Consider the following 21,956-nt stretch of genomic DNA (forward strand, 5'->3'; position numbering starts at 1 on the left):
TGAAATATAAGAAAAATTTACAAGTTGCAGTTAAGCTGAGGTAATATTGAAAGATGTACCCGACGTACGTACTTGCCCAGATGACCAAGTTGCTAAACTTGGGAAGGATAGAAGACAGAAGTCTTAATAGAAGACAGTAAGTAAGAGTGAAGTGGCAAAGTGTAAATAAACAACACTTGTGAAAATATTGTGACAACCCTCACCTCTGATTATTGCTAATGTATGATTAAGCATGATACATAATTGAACAGACTGAAATTCTGAACTAAACGCATGACTATTTTGCTTGATTGCATTTTTTATCTGTTTGACATAAATTGATTTGTTCACGTTTTTAGTTTCGAATTGCGAATTGAAGACCTTATCGGCGGCCGATTCAGAAATTGATTGGTGTTATGTGTTAATTAGAATTTATATGATTTTATGGTAGATTTAATTAAAATTTTATTTGGAATGATTTAATTAGATTAAATAAAGTTCAATTACATTAGTTTGCCTTTACTACCATTTTGCCATTGGGTGGGCTAATGCTAGGCCACTACTTCTCACACTTCACACATGTTTGATACATCACACTTCAGCCCTCTTCTTGTAAACGTGAGAGTAAGGGAGAGAATTGGGAGAAGTTGAATTCAACAAGGAGATTTGCTTGGAACTTAGGAGAATTTGAAGGAAATTTGAGAAGTTAGGCTCCTACATCTAGAATTCAAGATTTAAGGTAGGGAGCTCTTCCTTTTAATTATGGATTTGAGTTGCATCTTGCATGGTTCATGGTAATTTAGAGTTTAAAGTCAAGAATTGGTTTAAAAGAGTTGAATTTGAGAGTGAATTCATGCATGCATGTACACATTCTTGAGTTTTGAGGTCTTTCCATGAAATTTATTACATGCATGTTCATATTTTGATTATAGTTCATGAATTCATCATGTTTTTGGAAGGATTGAGTTATTTGACCATGTATTTGGAGCTTTGATTTCAATTGAACACTTGCATGTTACATATCCATTATGTTCATAAAGTTTTGTTTGGATTTATGTTTAATTGAACTACCTTTGGGCTTTGATTTTGCAAATTGATCTTTGAAACATGTCATATTATGAGTTTTAAAGTGTTTTCTAGAAAATTAGCCCAAAAGAATCGAATTTGATGCTTTAAATGTTGAATTTGAGCTTGGAGGTTTAATCTGGAAATTTCAGATTTTAGACCCACGCTCGAGCGTAAGACTTCACGCTCGAGCATACACTCTGAGTACATGCATCCCACTCGAGCAAGGAAAGTAACGCTCGAGCGTGAAATGCGTGTATCCAGTACTTTTCATGTGTTTATAGTCCGCTCGAGCGAGGGAATGCACGCTCAAGCGAGGACTTGTGTCTCACGCTCAAGCGGAGGTCGAGTGCCCATCGAGCGTGAATTGCCTGCATCCAGTACTTTTGCCTGAGTTTGCAGTCCGCTCGAGCGGGGAAAGTCACGCTCGAGCGTGGACCCTTGTTTCAGCAAATTTTGAAAAGTGTTTTAAAGTATATATTTGCATCCTCATTTCATCCTAGGCATTCCTAGGCCTAGTTTAAGGCATCTTAATAAGGTTATTGATGTAGAACCACACCGAGTCAAGTTAGGGACTAAGTTGTTGATTCCCAAGTGTGTAACTTAGTTTGTGTTCGTTCTGTAACTGTGTAGGGTTGGCATTCGAGGACGCTCATTAGTTGCCTATAGCCTAGTGCTTTATGAGTAACAATGTTGTAAAGATATGTTCAATCATGAATATTTTCTAAATGATCTACTGTACTGCTTTCTGAAATGATATTTCTTACTGAATGAATGTTTGTTCTATTTATAAACTGAATCCGTGGCATCCATAGCAATCTACTGTTACTGTACTGTTACTGCTACTGTTACAGAGATCTCTGTCGGTTCCCAAGTTTGGAACCACTATTGTTACTGTTATGATGGCCGTCAACTGACTGTTCGGTCTGTTAAGACCTACTGTACTGCTTTGCTATTGGATGTACCACATATAATTGCTATGGTTACTAAATAACTGATATGACTGTTTAATGACTGAAAGAACATTCATTCTTAACCTCTTTACATTGTTGTTATTCACTGGGCTTTAGCTCACCGTTTATATTTATATGTAGGTGTTCAGGCACCGGATCGATGCTAGGATCGTCGGGTTAACTCCATTTTTGTCAAGCCAACCATTGTGCCTCACCTTGAGGTTCTAAGTCTGACCGAGCTAAGACTGATTTAGGGTGTCTCAGTTTCACCCTTCCGTCTTTGTTTTGTAATACTGCTTAAGACTTGTACTGTACTCTGAATGTTTGTACATATGGTGTATAAATGTTTTGCTTATGAATGTGAATATGTTCGAAAAAGTCTTTTTGCATATAGACTGTCACAGCTTATTGGACATCTTTTATTACTGTTTTGGCTCACGCCAGCCCCTGTACTCTGTATTACTGTCTTTACTATTAAGTAGGCCTTCGGTAATCACGGATTGCTGGTCGGTTACGGTGCTAAACCCATAGGGGCGGGTTTGGGTCGTGACAAATATTTTATAATATTTTTCAGTGTTAAGCCAAGGCCAAGATAGGGAATCAAAAGATATATCCGAGGTACTTTACCCCAAGGAGATTGCATATTTAAGGTGTACCTTGAAGGCATGCAAAAAGTATTCTAAGTATGAAAGAAAACAGTAAAGCCTACAAACATTCAAACACTTAGAAGAAAGGAGGAGACTTGCATTCAAAGAAAAATACTTGTTCAATTACAAGAAGGGTGTTTCGGCCAAATTGCAAACTAAACATTGTTCATACAAAGAAGAAGAACAAAACAAAGGAAAAAAAATATATCCTGAGTGTTAGTATTGGTTTGGGATTGCTCAACTTCGACTGATGGAGTCTTGTCGGCCTCAGTTAGCAGGAGTACATTTTTCTTTGCTGCTAATTCGGCATCTATCTCGAGTAAAGTCTGGTCCAAACTCCGTTCGACGCATTGGACCTCAGCCTCAGATGTGGTTAGTTTGGGGGAGACGACCTTGGAAACCAAGTTATCCTCCTCATCCTGAGTCAAGTCTATTTTCTCATTGAGGGTGGGAGACTTAGCATCAGTGGCAGCCTCCTCCTCCTCCACTTCGTCGGCTTCATCATCCTTAGCATCATCTTCGGGCTCTAGAAGGAAAGGCACCTGAAGCTGGTTGTTGTCTCGGAGGTCGAAGTCCATGGAAATAGTCAACTTGTTAAGCGCCGCCGTCCAACCAAGGTAGTAACCTCAGTTGCAAGCCAGGTTGACTTGCTGTTTATATTGGTCGCAGACAACGGCCTGTCCCTCTTCGAAGGCTTTTTCATCCGCCACCTTGACTTCGGTTTCCTTTGAGTCAAGGGCCTCTTGAAGCTTGGCCTCTAAATCAGCTGCCTTGGCCTTGGCAGCTTCAAAGTTGGCTCTGGCGACCTCGGCTTCATCTTTGGCCAATTTGGCTTTTTCCTCGGCCAAACTCTGAGCAACTTTGGCATTTTTAGCCTGGTCCATTAGAGCTCGATTGTTGGCCTCGGCTTTATTAAGTGAGGATAGGAGTTTTGCTGCTTCCTTGGTCTTTCCTGCCAATTCCTTTCTCATCATCTCAATTTTGACAGTATATGAGTGAGCACGCTGAATAACCTGCAAGAAGTAAAACAGATTAGTGAGATTTTACTAAGTATAGAAAGAACTGTAAAGGAATAAGTAAAAGAGGATTACCAAAACCGATTATTGCATCATGAGAGCAAAGTGCTCATACTTATGCAACTCAACCATGCGGTTCATGTCTTTTGGCAGAAGAACAGCCGTTGACAAGGTTGCGCCGACTTCAAGATTTGCCGCGCTGTCACTAACAGTAAGGGGTTTTTCCTACACCATAACCTCAGGCGCCCATGTTATGGTGTAGCTATAGCTGCTGCCTTCTGGGTGGTCGGATCTCGGCTTTTTGACCAGTGGGGCATCGGATGATGGGGCCTCGGCTGGCCGTTTATCGGCAGAATGAGTGCTTTTTTCAGCCTCGGCAAGTTTGGAAATTGGCACAGTGTCCTCAGAATTGATCTGAGTCACTGTGGCCTTTGTTTTGGCCTTCTTCATCTTTTTTGGCTTTGGATTTGGTTGAGATGAGGAGGACGAGAATTAAACTGTCACAACCCCGGGGATATTGGCTAGTAGATCTTCAACAACTGCCAATTTGCAGCCCATCTCTTCAGCAGTGGCGGCTATAGTTACTCTGGTACCAAAGCGGATAGCTGGAAGTGTAGTAGGTGAGTTTTCTGGGTTGTAGGCCGATGACTCAGAAAGTCAACGTTTGCGGCTGCGAGTTCTGCCGGCAGGGGCAGAAATTGGAACTCGGCGTATCCGTTGGGCTGAGATGGAGGAATTAGTTGAGGGGTTGAGGTAGATGGTTGATTAGCTGGGTTAGAAGTGGTAGCTTGATCTGGCCATGGAGATGACGTTGCTGGTGGAGTTGTGGCAGAAAGGGGAGTTTTGCTTCGGCGAGGTATGTCGTGCAAAGCTGACTTGTAGGTTGGTTTGTAGTTCAGTAGAAGAGGCGCTTTGCGCTTCTGTAGAGAGAGATCTAGCAACCTCTTCAGATCTCAGCTGGAAATGAAGGATTACCGAAATCCCTTTGCCGGCTGGGGGAGAGCTGCAAAAAAGAAAGTAAGAAAGCAAAAGTATTTAGACGAAGATATATCAATTTGACAAGTCCTAAACAGAAGTGTGGTTAGAAGAATGACTCAGTCCTTACCATTACCCTCTTTAAATACTATTCGGCTCAAGGGATAGAGATGGAGGTCTTCATCAGGTAAGAACTCCCAGTTGCCCGAAACGATGAAGTAATCATCTCCAGCACCCTTGTTGGAGTCTGAGAAGGCGGCAATAAGTTTGAAGGCGGTAGATCTGGGCTTTAGGTAGTATAAGTAGTCTTTTTCGGATTTGAGGCCACACATGGTATAGCAAAATTGAATGTCAGCTAAAGTGATCTTAGCTTTTTCTTGGTGTGCTAGTTCAATTATGCCATTGATAACCCGGTATGAGTTGATGGCTAACTGCATAGGGTTGAGCTTATAATAGTGAAGGACCTCCCTAAAAAGAATGTCTAAAGCGAACCGGAGTCCACACTCTATAAAGGCCATTACTGGGAAGGGCATGGAATCCCCATCAGGCATGATGGAGTCCTCCTCCCCAGCTAACCTAAGATGGATGTCAGCTGGGATGGAGAACTCTTTCCTAAAGTATTCAAGTTTTTTTGAGGTATCTACCCTCCACCTGAACATACCCATGATGTCGGCTAAAGGAGGAATGTGCAAGATTTCAGAGGAGAGTGGTTGATGTGGGTTTGAAGACCTCGGCTAAAACCCTAAACATGAACTGGGGCAAGGATTTTTCAAGATTTAGGGGAGCTTGTTTCAATTTTCCTAAGTGTGTGATTTCTCTATCAAATCCCAAAGCCTAAATCTATATGGAAACAGAGAATCAGTGGCAAGAATCTGAAAACAAGATGAAGAGAAACAGAAAAGAAAACATGATTCAGACTCAAGAAATTCAAGAACACTAAGTAAGTGTGTGTAGATGTACAAAAACTCAAAACAATGGTAAAGTTCCTAGAGTCTCAAGTGCATGAATAGTTTGTGTGTACGGACCTAGATATAGATTGAACAACACAGTATCGCAAGCAAGCATGTTTTACACCCAAGTGATTCAATAACAAAAAATGGGCAGATGATAAAGAGGGAAACGTATTCAAAATCATGGAAGATTGAAACTGAAAATTGAAAAAGAACAAAAGACTCACCAGTTGGGTCCGAGGTTGAGGTTCGCCGGAGTCAGACAACGGAAATAAGTGGAGTAGAATGGTGAAAGCTTCGCCAGAGGGAATGAACGGAGTACAGTTGTAAAGAGCTCGATGAAAACAGCAATGGAGATAGAGAATTTGTTAAGAGAGAAAATCTTGAAACGCAGAAAGAATGCAAGAATGGAAAGTGGAGGAACAGAGAGAAAGGGAGATGTTTTGTTAAAACGTGAAAAGGTGTCAAACCATAATGATATGCCTTGGACGACGTGTCTGTCAGGCGGCGTGCGCAGAAGCGATGCGACCTGATGGCGCGTGTCAGGTACGAATCAATGAGAAAATGACGCGTGGATAAAATGGTTGAGAAAACTGTGCGTGATAGCTCATGCGCAGATGGAACTCTTGAAGTTCTTGATTTAATAAGGCAAAAACCTCGGCTAGAGGAACGGTCCTGGTTATGGAACTTGAAGAACTAGGTTTTTGGTTCTTGGTCATTGATAAAGTAGACTGCAGAGTCTTGGTCATGTCAAGGCGACGTGTGATGATCTCGATCATGGAGGATGGAGTATGTTTTAGCTGACGTGCTATGTGGACGAACGATATAGGTTTCATCACCTCAGGATGCCGAGGTAATAGAACCTACGGGGCAGTTGTGGGGACATATTTTGTGAATGACAACACGTGGCCAAGGTGGCACCGAAGTGTCAGCCGAGATGCCACGTGTCTTGGTCATGTTACCGAGGTGATCTCGGCTAAGCCGATATTATCTGCGGAGATACCGGAATCCGAGATGAGGGGATAAGGGACAAGAGTCTTAGAACTGGGAAGGGCCTTAGTATGGATAAAGGTAAAGCTCTTAGGGAGTTTATCTCTATCTGGCTAGGGAGTCCAGGATGAGCATCGAGCCATAGTCCATTGAAGCTAGGCTTCTACCGAGATCAGGATAGTGCTGGCTATAAAAGCAAGGCACCCTTGTGGGTCTAAGGTACGCTTTTTATATTCTGGCTAGTGAGTTAAGCACTGTTTGTATCTTTGAGAGATAACTGAGTATTGACTTGATTGTCGGAGGGCCTCCGGGTGGACGAACTACTGCCGGAGTCTTATCTTTCTGTGACAAGTTATTTGGGCGTAATCTATTCTACCTGTGATCTCTTGCTGAGTTCCTGTTTGGCAATGTGGTCGGAAATCAGCACCCACAGTATCTATCTAATGTCATATATCTGTCCACTTCACCGACACCAGCTGTCAGCGATTTTCCAATGATTTTTTTGACTAATTTTTCAACAACTTTTCAAAATGTGCTTCCGTATTAGCCTCAGCAAATTTTGAGTCAAATTATAACCAAAAGGTTACTTTTGTTATTTTAGCTAGCAAATTTTTTTTAATTATTTTTTATATACACACACTTCATCAGACTCCATATTCTTAAATTTAATTTAAAAAAATATTCATTTTGTATTGTTAAAAAGCAACCAAAAGTTGCTAATTTTGTATTGTTAATATATTAACTTTAAAAAAATAAAAATAAAAAATGACTAGGTTGTTTGCTCGGATATCCAAAGCTCCCGTATTGTTATTATATTTATGCAATTTCATATTCAAAAAAAAAAAAAAAATGTGTAGTAGCCAACCATCCGGTAGGATGTCCGGTCGGATAAGTGGTAGGTTGTTTGGTCACTCTTAAAAAAAAATAATAAAATATTATATATCTGTGAACAATATATCATTACATGTGGCGATGTACTGTAGCAAATTAACAAAAAATTAATTTAGAAATAATTTGTTGAGATTGATGGAGTAAGAATTTTTTGATTTATTAACTATATTTAACTAAAACCTACATTTATTAGAGTTGATGTGGATAATCTTAAAAAAAATAAAAAAAAATAAAAAAAATTCAACTGAATAACAACTATCGACATTTTGGTGATTAATCATTATTACTATCTAGGGGTGGGCAACGGTTTATCCGAACCGCTTAAACCGCCCAACCTGCCCAACCCACATATAAATGGGCGGTTTCGCAAACATAATGCGGGCGGATGCGGTTTGAAATATGACAAATTTGCGGGTTGCGGGCGGGTCGCGGGTTAAAACAGCAACCCGCAAAAACCGCCCGCACTTTAATTAGTATTATTATTATTATTTTTTATATATCAACTTTGTAACTTTAACAGGAGTATCATTATGTTCTCTATGACACTAGGATCCTTATTTTTAAATATTTCTCAACTTTCTTAATGTCGTAGAATTATCAAGTCCTAAACTTGGTTTCTTATATGATTTTCATTGATGACTCATCTACTTTTTCCTAATAAAATTTTTCTTCTGGTGATCGATGAAGCTTCTAGTTTGATTATTGATTACTGAATTGACAATTCTAATTGAGTACAACCTTTAATACATTGATATACATTTTTTTCATGACAAAAATGCTAGTGATATTAAATTTTTATTTGTAAACTCATCAGAAAATTGTTATCAAATGATTACAAATATATAAAATGAATCTAATGCTTAAATTTGATGGAAAAAAAACTTAAAAATTAATTTTTAAAGAAAAAAGTGTAAACCGCAAACCGCCCGCACATCTACAAACCCTATCCGCACAAACCGCAAACCACACTGCGGGCGGTTGCGGGTTGACTTTTTCCTAAACCGCATAGATGTGGGCGGGTCAAAACCGAACCGCAAACCGCACAAAACCGATCCGCGGACACCCCTAATACTATCTATTGAGACTACCTAACGAGACATCATGGAAAAATTAGTGTTGCTTAGAGATTTAGAATTATGATTTGAGAATAAAATTATATTTTGAGTTTGTGAGTTTTAGAATTATAATTTGAGTGTGAAAAATTTATTTGGTTATAAGTTTTGAACACCAAACAATTATTTGTTAATTTAGGAGTATTATGTGATTATATTTGTAATCAATCAAAAATTATTATGTTTCTTTATATTCTTTAAAACTCAACACAAAATTGTAAATTCTATTTTTTTTATTAATCAGAACACTCCTTAGATACCATGTGGCCATCTCTCAGGACTACCAAATAACTTCACAAGGCCCAATTGAACGTAATCCATATGGCGTAATATTATTGGCTATTTGACGAAATAGCACGTCATTAACACATTAATTAAAATCAATAATTATATTTGTATAAATTTAAATATAAATATTTTCATCTTTATAATTATTCATAATTATTATACAAGTCGCTGTATGTTCGATAGGGAGAGAGAGAGAGCGCTCCAATGGCGGAAGAACCACCGACACACACCTCGACCTCACAACAATCCTCTTCTAAGATATCTTCCGAAGACCCTCCCAAGCATCAGGTTCTCCATGTCCCTAAATTTTTTTCTTTTTTTCTTTTCACTCCTTTGTTGAATATCTTAACTGTTTCAATTATTTGGCATGTATCGCATTAGGGTTTATACTTGTTTTGTTCATGGTTTTATTGGGTTTTTGGTGAAGATCTGTTCTAGGTTTGTTTGATTGGTGTTAATTTGTGAATTTTTTTTATTTTTTTATTTTTCAGAAACCAACGATTTAGGGGTTGTTTGGATGTTCTAAATAAGCGTTTTTTATTTTTTACTTTTTACTTTTTATGAAATATGGGTTGATGAAATATGGGTTGAGTTTGAAGTGGGTTGAGTTTGAAGTGACGTGAGAGAGAGAGGTGATGTGACTTAAATAAGATGACGTAATTTGAATAGTATAGTGAATTTTTTACTTTTTAGGGAATGCCAAACCTAGCCTTCGGGTTTTAATTTGCAAATGCATGGGAGAGTTAGGTATTAGAATTGGATTAAAGACCCAATCAAAAGGCTTTAAGTTGAGATGTTTTAGCTAGAATCCTTGTTATCATGGATTCGAAATAACTATCTTCGCCTTCAAATCGTTCATCCATTTGTTGATATAGTAAGTCAGATTTCTTTAATAATCAAATCCAAATCCACTCATTTGAATCCATGAATACAAGCACAACCTAAAGGATTTAATGAAAATAGTTTGCAAAAAATTTGACTTAAATAGTGTGAAGGTGGACATAAGCTTTAAAAAAATAGATATTTTAAAAATTTTATTATATATTTATATATGAGAAAAGAAATGTAAGAAATAAAGTAAGTCTCATATGTACAATTCAAATTGAAGATCCTTATTGTTGTAAAATTGCATCAATGTCATGTCATAAACTGTGTAATATGCATATTTTGTTTGTATGTATAAAAATCCCTCTACGCAAAATTTATTGCTTTGTCCCTATTTCACACAGCTTTTTGGAGGTCATTAGACCATGAAATATCGTGAAGTTGTACTGGTATTTACAAGTTTCATTTAGTAAGATTAAGTTGAATCTTTTATCATAACGAAAGATAATACGAGCTGGAACAGATATAGGAGCCTCAGGAGATTTAAAGCTTTAAAAGTATAGAATAGTCCAAGTGATGGCTACATTTACGATGAAATTTTGATGGAAACATATTTCAGAGTATTAAAAGAAGAAAGAAAAGCTATCAGGAACAACCGATTTCCTTTTTTTTTTTTTTTAGAATATGTGCTCATTATGTTCCAACTTTGAAAATTTGTGCATAGTTGCCATTAGTTATTGCTGTTTTGGGGTTAGAAAGCAATAATTTTCTTGTGATTTTTCCACATGTGAATTACGAAGTAGGGCTGTTCAGTGAAACGCACAACCCAACCCACTCGTCCAAACCAACTGAAACCGAAGCTCCTGTCAATTTTGAATCAATGAACGGTTGCCAGTGGTTTAATCCCAATCGATTATTTTGGATTCTCGGACGGTAACGGTTTTCAAATTATGCCCACCTATTAAAACTGACCCATTTGAATATATATATATATATATATATATATAAAGATGAGATTATGTATAGGTGGCATGAATTTGTTGGTTTTACTAAGATTATGATCAACAATGAACAATTTGAAAAAGTCAATTCTCTCACATTTCTCAATGAAGCTATCTTCTACCCATTAATAACAAATTTGGAAAATATAATTTCTCACATTTCCCAACAAAATTTAGAAATCAAAAGGCTCTTCATCTCTTTGATATCTCATTTCCCGAGTCTATCTCTTGATCTCTTCCATGAAACCCTTGATCTCAGTCGATACCTTCACGTTTCAATCGGACCGAGTCGAATTCTGGCTCTCAACTCTTAATCTCTCTCATGGCAATGATGGAGGTTAATAGTCCATTCTCCCTCAGTAAAGCGATACAATGACGGTGGCATCAATGAAGGCATAACCAAATTTGAGATTTTGATTGGTGATTTCTACTATACTTCAGATCTGATCCTTTTTGTCCTTGTACATCTCTTTGATTTATATCCACATATGTATATTTTAAGATTTGTATCCTTCTACTAAAGCATTTATATATCTATATGTTTATATATATATCCTTGCTAACTACTGAATCTTCTCACTACAACCGACTGCCACCGACTGTCAAACCAAAGTTGTGACTTGGTCCATTTCAAAGAGGTGGTTGGTCGACAACGGACGAGAACTCTTCCAACCTGAAACATTCGGTTTGGTTGATAGACCAATAGCAAACCCAGCTCGAACCAACCTGTGAATATCCCTATTATGAAGTATGTGAAAGGATTTGAATCTTTGGTGGAGTTGGAATGTATAGTAGATGTTATCATGACTTGGTCCAAAGAGATCCAAGAGTGTAGTAAATTTTGGAGTGAAATATTGAACTATGATATGGAGGGGCAACATCATCTAATAGTAGATGTTCTTAGCACTAAATTTGGTTGGTCCTAAGAATTGTATAAGATCTGTAACATATTTATGAATGTCAATTTACCCAGTAACCAAACAAAATAGTACTGTACCAGCTTTTGATTCCTCGCCTCTAGGATAAACATCTCATCTAAAGAATGAAAGGTCTAGTCACCATATATGTGTGAGCATACAACGATTTTACATGGAAGTCTGATTAGAACCAGTTACACACTCCTATAAAATCTAGCTTAGATGAGGATGGCGAGCACCAAACTAAGGAGATCCTACGATAATATTTTTAAGTTTCAAGTAATGAGTTCTTAATTCTCGAAGATTACATTGTTCTGCTCATTATACATGGAGGAAAGAACACATATTGGAGCTACATTCCACTTTTAATCATATTTAATCCACTAGCCTCGAGACAAATTTAAGATTGACTTGGGCATGACCCAAAAGATACCCAATAAGGAGGAAAAAGGTTTAAAGAGTGTTGCTAGACAAAGAAATGTGAAAATGGTTGGCCTTCTCTGTCTCATTTTTGCACAGCAGCACTTATTAGGGAGCATCAACAATCTCACCCTAAGTTCAAGTGCTTAACCATAGCCATGGTTCCAAAAAATAAAAATAAAAATAAAAATTTGTAGTGCTATAATTGTTTTCAATTTATGCAATGGAAGTGAGCCAAATTTTCCACAGCCTTTAGGATCAGCAAGCTACTAAATTCTTTTAAAGAATTATCCAGTGTTTAGGCAATCAGGTTCTAAGAAACAGTTGCTTCTAGCTTTTATACTTGAAAGGAATACTCGCCAACCATGTTTCTTTTGGGAAGAAATATGTTTGTGTTGAAAGTATGCCCCTTATGACTTTTGGAATTAGAGTGTCTTGTCAACCAAAGGTTTTGGACTTTGAAAGGTTTAGAAGTGGCTCATCTCTATGTTGTTTTAGACTTTCTTCTCGTTCCCCTGTTTTTGGTAAAATTTGATAATTACTCCGATCTTAGCAGATGAAATATGTTGCTAATGTGACTGATGAAAAGAAGGAAAAATAATGGAAAAGGCAAAGACTCAGAGAGAGGGAAACTAAAAATTGCAAATCTTTTGTGGCTGGACCAAAGTACCAGTCATGTAGACATGCTTCTAATGCGTTGTGCTTGTGCATCATATTAATCTTTTCAGTTGTCTTAATTACTTTGGCTTTCATGTCTCAGGGACCAGCATTATGTGGCCCTGGCGCTTTACCAAATGGTGTTCAGATGTTTCCAATCATGTACCCTGCACTTGTTCCCGGGTTATACAATTCGCAGAACCAGGAACAGATGAACCGTGGAGCAGGCATATATGCTGTTCCTGTCCTCTCATTTATGGGTCCCGTTGCTGGATTTCAGCCCAATGCTCTTGTCCCTCTCACCTACAGTATACCCACGTAAGTTTCTCTGTTATGTAATTGCTGGGAGCTAATAGTGTGACTAATATTCAACTTTGTTAGTATGTTTGTGAAATGTGTAGTTCATGTGACCAATATTAAGTGAACAATTTGGTAGTTTTTTAGCATCGTCTCGATGCTCTTCTTTTAGGGGTTGTTTGGGATAATCTAAATAAGTGTACTTTTTGATTTTTTACGAAAAAATGTGAAATATGGGTTGGATTTGAAGTGATGTGGTAGAGAGATGATGTGATTTAAATGAGATGATATGACTTAAATAGGATAGTGACTTTTTGACTTTTTAACTTTTTTATATTATGTCAAACTAGGCCTTAATCCCCCCCCCCCCCAAAAAAAAAAAAAAAAAAAAAAAATCAAGTTAACACTTTGTAGGCTTATTCATCGCTTATACATTTGCCAAATTTGGTGGTCACTTTTGTATATTTACCTCGTAGTTTCTTCTTCTTCTACTTCTTTTAAAATAATAATAATAATAATAATATTCTCATTTTATTTGTTGGATAGATTTGTCGCTCCCTAGTACAATGGCTTGATAATGGGTGAGATAGCAGGCCAATTGGAACTCATTTGTTAGTTTATGCTTGGGAGCATAGTTGTCAAATCGGGATTCGAATCGTGAATCGAAATGGTATTGTACCGAATCGCGATTCGATTCGATTCGATTCGATTCGAATCGAATCGTAAATCGTAAAGATTTAGTTACCTTTTTTTAATTACATAGAAAATATATTTACACACTTAGATATTAAATATATCTAATAAATATGAAATATTTAGACATAAATCAATAAAAATATTGTTTTAAATGATGATCATGTGGTCTGGGTAAGAAGTTAACATTGGTTCCCATGTTTACCACCTCACCTTTTCCTTTTTAAATACTATTTCTTACAAGGTTTTAAAAAGCGGCCGCAACCGTTACGTAACGCCGTTACATAACGGTTGTGGTGGTTGCTGCCACCCGTTACGGCCGCTTTTGCAGTGTGATTGAGATTCACAGGTGTATCGGCCGTAGCGGCTGCTATGGCGGTCGTAACGGTGCCGTAATGGCCGTAACGGCCTGTTACACACTGTTACGTAACGGCTCCGAATTGCTTCTTTCGAAAAAACACGCCAAAAAAAAAAAATTAAAAATGGGGGAAGAGAGATAGAGAGAAGAGCAAGAGATAGAGAGAGAGAAGAGGGAAGATGAAGAACATGTTATTGATTTGTTTAAGCTATAAGACCTATGCTATTGTATTCAGCTGCTATCACTCAACCATTTTGTTTGTGTGTGTCTATCTATATATTGTTTGAAAATAATAATAATAAGTGTGGTCATTATCTATTGATTTGATTAAAATATATATATATATATTTAAGTATTTATTTATTCTCTTACTTTTGTCATTGTTTATCTTATATATAATAGTTAGTGATTGATTTTTTGTATAATATAAAGTTATTAATTATTAAAATAAAATGTAAAAAACTCAGTTTATAGTGCTTTAAAAATACGAAATACATTGGATCAAACTTTAAAATTTACAAAAATTGATCAATATTTATTTTAAAACCTAATAAATATGATCATGGAAAAAAAATGTGCGTATCGGTAAGTTTTTTTCAAATTGTATGAAAAATAAAAAAATTCACGGTTCCGGTTACCGCAACCGTTACGCTACGGCCTTTACACCCCGCAACCGCAACCGCGTCACCACCACCGTTACGGCGACCGCAACCGCTTTTCAGAACCTTGATTTCTTATCAACCGTTCTTAATAAAGAAAGCAAACAAAGACAAACTTTCAATTTTCAAGTAACAACTCAATAACAATGTTTTTAACTTTTTACAAGGTTAAAAAACCAAAATTTTTAAACTTCTTTAGAAATCTCACTTGATGCCTTCAAAAAATTCATTTTGTAAATGCAAGTATTTAGATAAAATTGAATATGTAAGCCTAGAATATTGTAGAGAAAGAAAGTTTATTTTTTTTCCCGCTAAGGTTTTGGTTTTGCATGTGACATTATACAAGCTGTATCAAATAGAGCTCTAATACTTGTGTCTCAGCTCTATACTGAGAGTTTGCCTCTTTGCATCATTTACTTAACATGGTTGGCCGTAGGCCTAACCAAATTTACCAAAACACTAATACCATAAAGCATTACTTTTTTTAAGCACGTTCTTAAAAAGGGTATGCTTTTATTCCAAAATACTAAATTTAGGGGTCCATACATTTTTTGTCTATTTATTTCCTTAGTATTGTCCTTATGATGAAAAACCATCAAATGTAATGAATTAAGACCTAAAAAGAATGGATTTTTGGGCTTCAGAAGATCTAAAGACAAGGTCACACTGCATCAATAGTTTAACTTACATGGAATTCTTCATAATTTATATGAATATAGGAGAACTTTAGAAATAAATGGAAATACATTTTAATAAATTAAGTTTTATTGCATGTATAATTGTTAATTGAAAATCACTTTAGATATTGATGTACACAAATCCATTCCAATAATGTAATATATATAGTCCACTAGTATAGTATCACATTCTAGTGCATGTATCAATGCTCATGTTCATATTTTTGTTTTGTGTACCCAGTGATCTTCCAAGTAACATTGCCTGACATATAAACTTTTTCAGGGCTAATTATACCAAGACCCTTTCAATTATTAGCGAATATCATTTTATTTGCTTATCTATGAACCTCTTCATATTGACCTCCTCAATTATAAAAATCCCTTCTAAAGGTGGTCTACAAGGGGTGAATGTAGTAACTTGGTGGAAGTGTATGATTTTCTGTGTAATAGACGATACTAATTAATATTTACATAACTAAATTGAATCTGAATGACCATCACCTAGTTGCAATTTTTCTATTTTGGGTGCTAACGTGTGAAGCACAGATGCGGGTACAGATATTGGTACAGGTATGCTGATACGGCAAGATCCAAAAAAATAAGATACAGATACGGCTAGGGTAAGTCAATAATTTTCTTTTATTTTTTATAATTTATAGTTTGAAATTCAATTTACAAATCAAACTTCAATACCAAAACTAAAAGGAGAAATTACAAAATTAGAAGAGAAATCATAGTTCAACAATGCCAATACCAAAGCAAAGTCTATAAGTTATTTTAATGCCACTAAATAAGAGAAATTACAAAACAAAATTTCATTCCAAAAGCAAGCTAGCTAAGCGAAATTTGAAAATTTGAAATTTCAGTTTTCACTGCCATCAACTTCATTATTGAATAAAAAAAAAAAAAAAAAACAACGCCCAATTAGTACACATTAATGTGTGTTTGGGAGGGAAAAGATTGAGTACACACCTAACCTTTTTGAGCATAATGCACAAAAGTGGTGGCCCCAAGACTTGAAACCATAACCTTAAGGTTATTAGGTCAAGTCTTAACCATTGAACCAATGGTCACCCCTAACTTCATTATTGAATAATATATCTTTAATCTTTGACACATGAAGTAAATGATTTGCAAATTTTAAGTAAATTAAAACTCTCTAATAAATTGAACGTATCTCCACTGATGTCCTATAGCTTGGTGTACTCCCATGTACTTATCACGTACCCATGAAGTATCTATGGAGTACCCAACTGCCAAAGAATGTATAAAAAGTACCTGCTATGTATTTCTAGTATCCGGTACGCATGTAGTCCTATCAATACGAGTATCAGTACCTGGTACGAGTATGGCAACATTTTCGAAGTATCCATGCTTCATAGGTGCTAACCAAGAGGGATAGATTGGATGTAGACTTGACCTTCGATATTTCTTTGCATTTATATGTGCCTAACACTCAAACTTGTTTTCTTATGCTTGATAATATGGGAATAGGTTTGGTTACTCTTTAGCCAACTGGATTCATAGTTATTGTTCTCCCTTGAGAATTGATCCATTAGCTACACCATAAAAATGTTTTTAGAACTGTGTTGATATCAGGGACGAAGCCAAAAATTTTCTTTAAGGGGTCCTTGTGTACTTAAAATAGATCGAGGGGGTATTGGAATTTTTTTAATTTTTAAAGGGGCTTATGGAAAATTACATATAGAGAACAATTAGAGCTTTGGGGGCCACAGCACCCGCATATCCCCCTTATCGTCATCCCTGGTTGATATCACTACATGAAATAGATGGGAAAAAATAATTATGGTGATAGTAGTTGGCTGTCAACCCTAATGTTATAGAACGAACACAGAATATGGTATCAAACATGGACACTGTTCATTATATATTGTTCATCTGCTTAGGATAGCAGTCCATCATCTTTATCATCATCATAACAACTTCAACACTAACAATTGTAATGGTGGTTGTGGTGGCAATAATGATTAGTATTAATACTATTAGAACTATAATTTATTATGACATTTTTTAGTATCATTGTTCATTTAACGGATTATGCATATAAATGCATTTTGCAAGTGGTTTCATTTTTTTTTATACTCTCTCATTTTAAATATTGTGGTTTCGTGCATGGCATCAGTACTAGACCAAGTTCTTCTGAGGCTACAACTGTGGTTGACGAGCAAGGGCACGCGGGACAGCAACAACAGCAACAGCAACAGCAACACCAACACCCAGCACCTCAAAGACAAGTTGTTGTGAGGAGATTTCAAATTGCTATTCAGCTTGACCTTTTACTCATACTAAAGCTGGCAGCAGTAATATTTTTGTTCAACCAAGATGGGTCAAGGCAAAGGCTTGTTCTCCTCGTGTTTTTTGCTTCACTTGTTTATCTGTAAGTCATTAAACTTCATTTTTTCTTTTCCTATTTTAAATATGACATTGTTCAGTGCACAACTTCTACTATTCATCTACTTGGGGAAGGAAAGAAATCTCAAGCTTTCACTTACCTAGCTTACATATAAACTTTGATTTTTAATTGAGAGAGTTATCCAGAGATGTATGTATAATGTTTGCTGTGCATTCATGTTCCTAAATATTAAGAGCAGAATTTGAACTTTGTTGTTCTTGGGTCCTACAGATATCAAACTGGAGCTCTCGCTCCACTGATACGATGGCTTTCACAAGGAATGCCAAGGGCAGCTGCACCTCCCCAACCACCAAGGCCGGCTGCTAGGGCAGAGAATGTCCCTCCTGCCGCAAGGCAGGGGAATGAGAATGCTGCTGGAGCAGGTATGTTCTACCTGCATTTTAAATTTCGTTTATATTTGGGATTCTGAATACTCTAGTGGCAGACTCTGGGACTATTATAATTGTTGCATGCATTTAAGAATGTGGATACTAAATATACATTCCCAATCCAGGCATTCTAATTTTGGGAAAATGGGAATAATGGTGCTTTATATCTGTTTCGCTGTTCACACAAACACTTGCACGCGAACACGCACGTGCGCGCGTGCGCACACACACATGGCTATATGCAGTGCACAAAAGGATGAGAGACCATTTTATGATTTTTTTTTTCTTTTGTTTTTATGAGAAAAAAATTCATAAGGAAATATTTAAGGGAAATTAGGATTGACAATTAAAATTCTTAAGTGGCTCTTAATTTTTCTAATTAGTAACTTACTATTAGGAAATTCATATTTTTATTGTAGACTAACAAATTAGTAATATAGCATAAGGAAATTAGGATTGCCAATTAAAGAAAATGAATATGAAGAATGAGGAGATTTTGAAAGAGTTTTTTAACTATTAAATATAGCTTTATGGAAAAATACACTTTCACTTCTCCCCATGTGGTATGGCCTAGCAGTACTTCACCTTACTTTCGAAAATATGCAATTGATTCGCACGTGGTTTTTTCAGTCAAATTTCAATGTGTAGTGACAAAATTGCTCCTCTACATATTCTATTTTCAAACCCAAACCCACTTACCCCTCCCACCACTCCCACCCACTCCTTCTAGTCACCTCCCCCACCAGCTCCTCGCTACCACCTCCCACCTCTCTAGGGCTGGCATAAGGCCCAAGCCATTGAAACAATGGCTTTAGGCCCCAAGCTCTTAATAGCCAAACCTAAACAAATTAGAAACCTTAATCGTCTGAAAGAGAATCCAACAAAAGTAAAAACTAATATTTCCATCTCCAAAGGCTAGAAAAAAATTGTGCAAAGGTCGTGGAACTCTCATCGTCTTAAGGCAGTTAAATTATAAAAATTAAAAAATCTATTTGTCCAAAGCCCCCCCCCCCCCCCCCAAAAAAAAAAAAAACAAAAAAAAACAATTTTTGTGCAGGTACTCAACGAAAAAGGTTGAAAATACCTCTTTATCCAAAGAATTATTGAAAAGAAAGCTAAAAAATATCATTTTTTAGAGGCCTCCAATGACAAACTTGTAAATAAATCCATATACTTAAGTTACAAGAATCAAAGAGAAACAAATTTTGCATTAAACAATTCGTATAAAAAATTAATACATAAATAGAGAAATAGCTTCCAATTGAGATTTTTCCTTTGGCCTCGATGACAGTGCCAACCTTGCTCCTCCCTTGCTACTTCCGGTTTTATCCCTCCACTTCCCTGCCATAAAATTAGTGGCAAAATCTGTAAAGTTAGCAATGCCTCCGGAATAGGGGCTCGTGAAGGTCTATAGTTGCAAATGGTAGAGCATTCATGAGAAGTTGCGAGTCATCGTTCGTTCATTGCACCCAAAATCAATATGAGGATCTTAGAATTACAACTCTAGCATACTGCAACACCTCTTCATTGGGGGCTCCGAAGCAAAGCCAAGATCCTCAACCTAATCAATCAAATTTGATTTTTTATTTTTTATTTTCCAAAAGAAAAAAAAAAAAGAAAAAAAAGGAGAAAATGAAATTTATCTGGTTCATGTTTTGTATCCTATCTTTGTTTTGTTTTTTGAGTAGTTATGAAGCACCGTGGTTGTTGCACACCCAATTTAGCCCATTCCTTATTAGGGCAGTCTGGTGATGTAGGCCATAGTGGATAGGGCTGAACATGATTTTTTTTGTTTCCAGTACAATTAAGATATCACTTAAAAAGTTCTTTTCACTGGAAGAATCAACTACACAAAATTTTCCATTTTTCACTTAGCTTTATGTACATCTACGGTTCATTGATTCTTTTGATTTTGATCCCTATTACACCAAAATCAAATATGCACTTAATTCTCTTGTTTATAAATTTTCTGATCAGTATTCACTGGCACTGAGCCGAAGACATCATATTTATGTATGGTTTGTTCAGTTTATAATTAAAACTAGTTTGGTCTTGGCATAGCTTATCTAGAAACCATGAATTTTTCATTCAAGTTCAAAAGTCGCATTACATATATATTTACATTGATACGAGGGGAATGGGAGAAAAGGAAGCTGCATCAGGCAGCTGTAAGACTTGAACTCGGGTATCACACCCAGTAAGTAAGAGAGCACCTCATCCATTAGGCCAACTCTTGGTCCTGCTTTCTCAGTGTATTTGATTGAGTCTTTTGCAGTCCTTTTGTTTCCATCATTATCAGCATTGGAAGGAAAAAAAAAAATGTGATCGGGAAAGTGAAAGGAAAGAAATAGAAAGTAAAATATATTTTATTGTAAACAGTCTATTAGGATGAAAATTTTGTAAGAAAAAGCTGTAGGTTACTTCTGGCATGGACATTTAAATTTTTGTGTTTTCTTGTGTTTTTTGCGTTAAATTAAAATCTTAATTACCATGCTAATATGGGCTTGTTCATCAAAGATAAACTTTTTTGTAGTTTCCACTACTTTCATGTTAAACAAACTCAGAAAAAAGTTTTAATTCTTTCGCTTTCCCACATTTTCCATCATTTTAGTCTAAACAAACTCATCCCAAGAAAAATATCAGTTTCAGTGAGGGAGAGAAATAGAAAACATTGTGTGCTATTAAACATTTATTATGGCTTTTGTTGCAGAGGGACATGCCGAGAATGAGAATGAGCCTCTAATTGACATAAATCAGGCGGCAGTTGAGAATGAGAATGAGAATGAGAATGAGAATGAGCATGAGCATGAGCATGAGCATGTGGTGGAACCGGATGGTGGCAACCGCTGGTGGGGAATAGTTAAGGAGATCCAAATGATTGTCTTTGGCTTCATCACTTCCCTTCTTCCGGGTTTTCACAACATGGATTAGATTTTGTACCAACTAACAGAGTTGTAGACCATGGGATATGATGAAAGAGGAAAGGAGAGGGAAAATGGTTGTTTTGTTCTTTTTTTAGTATTTATTATTAAATATAAATAAATGTAAAAACACCAAAAAATTCTCATAGGTTTGTCTGGTACATGATGCGTAATTTGTGTATGGTTGTATTTTGATGGCATCATTTGATAACCAAACTTTGGCAAGATGTGCCATGAAAATTGGTGTCAAAACTGAAATTTTCTCCTGTCTTTTGTTTTTGTTTTGTTTTGTTTTGTTTTGTTTTGTTTTTGGGAGATTGATTTTGTTTTGCATTTAGATGTTGTATGCCTCAGATTTGATCTAGTTGTTATCGTTGCATCAACACAGACAATAATTCAATTATTGCAAATTGTCTTACCAAGAAATCATGCTAGAATCATGACCTTCAAAAGGAATGAGACAATACCTTACATCAAAGATTTAAGCTTAGTCCTGGTTAAGACTGCAAATGAATCAAACTGTTTATGAATAAATTCGGTTGGAGTCAAGTTCGAGTTCAGTTTGAGTCAAGTTCGAGTTCAGTTTCTTATCGAGCCGAGCTCAAGCTCAATAAACAAGTTTGATAAGTATACGAGACGAGTTCGAGTTTAACAAAATTCGGCTCGGTTCAGTTCATTTGCGGCCCGAGTCCTGAGAAAATGTTTTGGGTATTGCCTCATAACAAATATTTCAAGAGAGGAGGCCCAATACCCAAAACTTCATAATGTGTTAATATTAATGAGCTCGAGTTCAGTTTGAGTCAAGTTCGAGTTCAGTTTCTTATCGAGCCGAGCTCAAGCTCAATAAACAAGTTTGATAAGTA

The 21,956-nt window shown here is 36.4% G+C and overlaps 1 protein-coding gene across 1 annotated transcript; it reads left to right on the forward strand.

The window, feature by feature from the left end:
• The first annotated feature begins 8,993 nt into the window (after window positions 1-8,993).
• On the forward strand, window positions 8,994-21,351 carry LOC114281481 (uncharacterized). Its single transcript, XM_028223934.2, has 5 exons — window positions 8,994-9,154; window positions 12,790-13,004; window positions 17,514-17,768; window positions 18,015-18,166; window positions 20,883-21,351. The coding sequence occupies exons 1-5, from the start codon at window positions 9,071-9,073 to the stop codon at window positions 21,101-21,103; spliced, it is 927 nt and encodes a 308-aa protein (XP_028079735.2). The 5' UTR covers window positions 8,994-9,070; the 3' UTR covers window positions 21,104-21,351.
• The last annotated feature ends 605 nt before the right edge of the window (window positions 21,352-21,956 follow it).

This window comes from Camellia sinensis, chromosome 4 (genome assembly GCF_055761805.1).
Source record: "Camellia sinensis isolate YWXY chromosome 4, ASM5576180v1, whole genome shotgun sequence".
NCBI lineage: Eukaryota > Viridiplantae > Streptophyta > Magnoliopsida > Ericales > Theaceae > Camellia > Camellia sinensis.